At 40.0% G+C, this 5,206-nt stretch overlaps 1 protein-coding gene across 1 annotated transcript in view; it reads right to left on the bottom strand.

The window, feature by feature from the left end:
* The window catches only part of LOC104532362 (alpha-1-antitrypsin), a 3,243-nt gene extending 612 nt beyond the window's left edge, over window positions 1–2,631 (bottom strand). Inside the window, exons 1-3 of the mRNA XM_010177555.2 lie at window positions 1,926–2,631; window positions 1,215–1,485; window positions 340–487 (exon numbers count right to left, since the gene is read on the bottom strand). Coding sequence (XP_010175857.2) covers window positions 340–487; window positions 1,215–1,485; window positions 1,926–2,631 — 1,125 coding nt within the window. The remainder of the gene's footprint in view (window positions 1–339; window positions 488–1,214; window positions 1,486–1,925) is intronic.
* Window positions 2,632–5,206: the final 2,575 nt, after the last annotated feature.

Below are 5,206 nucleotides of genomic sequence, written 5' to 3'. Positions count from 1 at the left end.
CAGGAATAACAGCCCTTTGCCCTCTGTAGGGGGAACTAGAGGATATTTTCACAAAGTTAATGTGCTACCTTCAGATAATTTTGTTTAGTAGCCAAAAGAACATTTAATTATATGTAGATCTTCTTCCTTGTCCTTGAACCATGTATGTGTAACCTCTTGCAAGCATGTTTGGCTTCAATTTTAGGGAAAACTTTAGGGCTTGCTTTTCCTCTAGACTGGAAGCTGCTGATGGTTCAGTTACACTTCAGAGAGACTGGCATAAGATTTTCATGGGATATTAAAGTTAGATCCTTGGGAACAGATAGATCCTCTGGTCATTGTGTTCATGTGCTGACTTACTTTTGAAACCATCAGTCCAGGCTCCTCAGTAATTCCTGACAGATCAGCTTGTTCAGTGAACAGATCAATCATACCCACTTGTTTGACTATCCTTTTCACATCGTAGGTACCAGAAATAGAAAACTTTGGAATGTGCAGATGTATTTTTCTGTAACAAATAACATGAATAGGAACAAATTGTCATCTAGGTAACATTCCTCAATGGCTTCAGTCTAGTGACACTTCACACTTTCTAAATGTTGAGTCTGCTGTCAGGGTTCAAATAGTACTTCTGACCAGTGTAGCTATCCGACATGGAGGGCTGGAGCTGAATGAGCCCATGTTACCCTCTTCCTCCACAGCAGGGTTCAAGGAGTGGGGTGGAAGACACAACTATACCAAACCTATGGCAAACAGAGCTCCTATTTCCAGGTAGCAGTTTTTTTCAAAAGGTCATAGCTAGCTGTCCTAAGGCTATTTGAATATACAACAGGGCCTGGGCCACCACAGAAATAACTGCAGTAATGGTGAATGAATAAAATTTCCTCTTTTACATACAATGCTTCAAATCCCATGTGGCCCTCAATACCCTAACACCCAATACTTCAGAAATATCTACTTCATTTTATTTTCAAAATGTCTATATGAAACAAAGATCTATTAACTTCATCATGGTGCTAGGCAACTTGTGGTTGAACCAGGAACTTAACCCAAGATGGATCCCAAGTTCAATGTCCTATTTGTTCACTAACCACAGCTCTTTTTTCATTTTCCAACTAAGAAAAGAAGTGCCTTGTACAGAGAGATTAGTAAAATAACATTTAATGTTTTGTCTTGATGATAAAATTCTACTAATCTATAACATGGTCATGTCTCACCATAGCAAAAATACTTACCTGTCTTGAAGAAACTTTTCCCATTTAGACACAGTCCTTTTCAAAAGAGTATCTTCCACCTGCTTCATCTTCCCTTCATCCGGCAAAACAAATAATGCTGCAGCATTTCCATTGTAAGGTATCTGAACCAGCCAACAGGACAGCTCTTCGTCAAAGTAATTTCTGTAGTAACCCTTTCGATACATCATGTCAACTTTTACAGATGTTTTCTGATCCACAAAAAAATCCTCCTGTTTTGTATATAAAGTACTGAAGGGTTTTTCCCAATGGGCTTATGACAAAAAGAAAAATAATTCAGTAGATTAAAAAGAAAAATGGTCATGGTGGATAAAACAGGATCAATTGCAAAGTCTTCCTTTGATTAGAACAAATATATTTTTCAAGTTACTGCATCCTCAGGTTTTACAGCATTGCAGCTCTTCCCCTCCCCCCCCCAGGTACTTGAAGACAAATAAAGATGGATAATACTGAAAACACCATCTTTCACTAGAACATGAGTCTATCATCACATTTCACTCAACCAGGTGAGGACACAAATATTTATAGTGACAACAAATATACGTAGTTTTATAGGAATATTTTCCGGATACTCAACATGGTTTCCTCCCTTTAAAATATTTCAACTACAGTTTCTTCCTCTTAGATTTTCATTTCCTGTAATAAGCAATAAGCATCTAAGTTACAGCCTTTGCACGCTTGGATATTTCTTACCTTTAAAGAAGACATAGTTAACAAGAACCATTGCAGTGAGAGGATCCAGATTTTCCACTAGTTTGACAATTTTCCCATTTGTCTTTTCCTCAATATAACTGTTGATCTGATTCTCAGCGCCAGAGGAGTTGTTAAAGTCAGTAGAAAAGACTTCAGATTCATAAAAGCTTTTGACATCATCCAAGAACTTCTGTAGTGGTTTTAGTGTCTCATCTATAAAAAGGGCATTGCCCAGGCTCAGCTGGAGCTCGTTTAGCAAGTGGAGAAGCTGACAAAAACCTTCATGTATTTCCTGCTCCTGAGTCTTTTTCAGGTTAAAAGCAAGCCCTTCCAGAATCTGCGTCAGTGTCTCTGACTTGGCACCGAGTGCCAGCATTGCAAAGGAAGCAGAGATGCTTATGGGTGAAAAGAAAATATTTTGATCGGTTGCTTCGGATGCGACCAGCTTGTAAAATGAAAACGCAAAGTCAGCATTGCTGGGAACTAATTTGACAAAGGTTTTATTCTTAGCTGGATAAACTTCTTCCCCATGAGAACTGTGTCCTGGGTAATATGGCTGTTTTGGATCACCCTGCTTATTGCGGTAGCGAGGATGCTGATGACACTGGGCAACAGCGTGCAAACCAGCCAGCAATAAACACAAGGAGATGGTGGGCTTCATTTTCCTTTTAACTGTTTCTGGAAAAGAGATAGACATACATAACATGGTGTGGAAATTAATTTCCTCATGCTGAGTGCTCTAGCCAAGTAAAATGGGGCTCTCAGAACACATCTGTTCTCCAAAATCCCATACTTTTATGTTTCACCTTCCTGATGCATGCCAGCGAACCCCAGAAAAAATATGCCTCCTGACACACTATTTGTGTTACAAAATATTCTGTCAGAAGAGGTAATTTTGATCATATTATCTTTTAAAAAATAGGGAAGGATTTAATTTTTAAAAATTTGCAAATAACTGGAAGCTTTATGACCTTTTCCCCAGAGTAACTGGTAGAAGTTGGTTTTGTATTCAGTACTGCAGGATTGCTACTGCAGCCCTGTTAGTCTTCCTCAATTCATCAAATAATTAGGGAATTAAGTCTATGTTAAACAAAAATGTGATATAAACACGGAGTATACCGTTTCGGACCAAAATTACAAAATAGTTTTACAGTTTCTTCAAAGATAAAATATTGGATCACTGTGGTAGCAAAGTCTATAGACATCTCTACTGTATCCAAAACAAATTTTTTAGTTAATTATGTGAAGTATGTTCTTCACTAGCAGCCAGTTTTTTCTGGATTTTGGCACGTTTTGATTTTTTGCATAACAAGTATATCTCTTTGTTTACACATAGAAAGGTGCCCTTCCCAGGCAGCCACGTAATTCCCCCAAATGAAACATCCAAATGATCCAAGGGAAAACTAGAAGGGTACTTACAGTGCTATAAAAAGGATCTTGCTGCATCCATCTGGTCTTATCTGCTCCTTCTTCTCTCCAATTCCATTGAAAAGGATTAAGCAGAGCACCCTTGTTAATCATTAATTCGTTCCAATAAAAATTGTCAGTGAGGATGCACAGCAAGCAGTAATGACGCTAGATATTCTGGACAGTTTGTCCAACCCAGACACAATTTGACAGTGCTGGGTGGTGGGGCTGTGGACAAGAGGGAGTGGAGCAGGGACTCTATCTCCTGTTGCTCCCATGCTTGCCGATTGACGCAAGAAGCCTGCTGCTGTGGGTGCCTGACAGGAGAGCCATAGCTATACCCTTCATGGCTGGAGCCAAATGCTGTGATTTCACGTGAAGGCCACCCCTTGCCTGGGTTGCGCTGCAGGGAATGAAGCTGTCAGCACAGCTCACCAAGGAGCGCAGCCTCCCTGCCAGACCACCCTCTTAGCTTAGTCCTGAGGGATCCATAAATGGGACAGGGACACTTCCAGAGTCATAACCTCTCTGTCAGGATTTCAAAACAGGGTTTGGATTTAGAAAGTCCTTCTGCCTTACTGTGTACCTCAGTCACAACCTTTGACACCATGTTTAATGGTTTCAGAGCTTTTCTTAAGGGGACCAGACTGTATGGGACTGGTGAACTGTCTCCAAGTTTCTTAGTAACGTGTGACATTCCCACTCCAGTGAGACATTTCCAGTCAATACAGCTGTTCATTCACTGCTGTTGGCCATTGCCTGCGACTGGGTATTTGCAGAGCTGGTGAAGAGTTTTCCCCTGACTTTTTAGAAAATACACAGCAAAAACACCACCAAACAACAACCCTTACATTGGACAGTTCCAGAGACTGACTGCGAAGACAGACATGTGGCCAGGGAATACCTTGTTTCCTCAGGTTAGTCTTCTGCATCATATGCAACTGAAATGGACACTGGCAGCACACAAAACAGGCTGACAATTCACCTTTCAGACAAGTCTAAAAAAGACTTGCTGGCATCACTGGATGATATTCAGGGTTGAATACCATATAGGGACAGATCACTCAAGGACAAATCAAAGTAGGAAATTATTTTTTAACAGATCTAGCTGCCACTGTGGGACTCCTCTCCATTGTGTAGAATGGTTTTGTCATTTCACTTAGCAGTTATAGTATCATTCCCGTAATGTAGATGTGAAACATGCAATTGGCATCCTGTTGATTCCACATTGCCAGAATACCCCAAGAGGCTGATGGCAACCATCAGATTTTGAAGTGAGGCTAACATCCATAATCCATAAATCACTGAAACATTGCCCTTTAACTACAAGTGGAATATGAACTGTCAAAAAATAGCCAGTAATGCATGTGATCACTGGCCTATTACAGCTTATAAAATAGTGAATAATATTTACAAGATGGAAAACAGGAACTTGAGTATTTCCAGTCTATCAAGCTCTGTAAACTCATATCAATAATCCTAAATCTTAACAGAGATCAGCTTGTCTATTAACAGTGAGACAGACAGGACATAAATGGAGGGATGGCCTGAAGGATGTTACTTTTTAAGAGGAGATGCATGAAAGGACACAGATACTGGTACAGATGATCTCAGCTCATATTTGCACTGCAATAATTTTGAGATTTTCAACCTGTAGTCCAAGCTCGGGACCTATAAGGGAACTCTGAAAAGCAATCAGGAAACAAAAGCCAGCATGTGTTCCCTTAGATTCATTCCTCTCACCGTTGTGTTTATCCTTGGAACATAAAAAAAAAAAAAAAGCTGTTCCCAGTAAGATTGTATGTGACTGTCACCAGTATCCAGTTCAAGGGGGATCTGAAAACTCTGCTATGCAGTTGATGTTGCTTACCCAT

Source organism: Antrostomus carolinensis, unplaced genomic scaffold (genome assembly GCF_000700745.2).
Source record: "Antrostomus carolinensis isolate BGI_N321 unplaced genomic scaffold, ASM70074v2 scaffold39101, whole genome shotgun sequence".
NCBI classification, from domain to species: Eukaryota; Metazoa; Chordata; class Aves; order Caprimulgiformes; family Caprimulgidae; genus Antrostomus; species Antrostomus carolinensis.
This window is presented reverse-complemented; position numbering and strand designations above follow the sequence as displayed.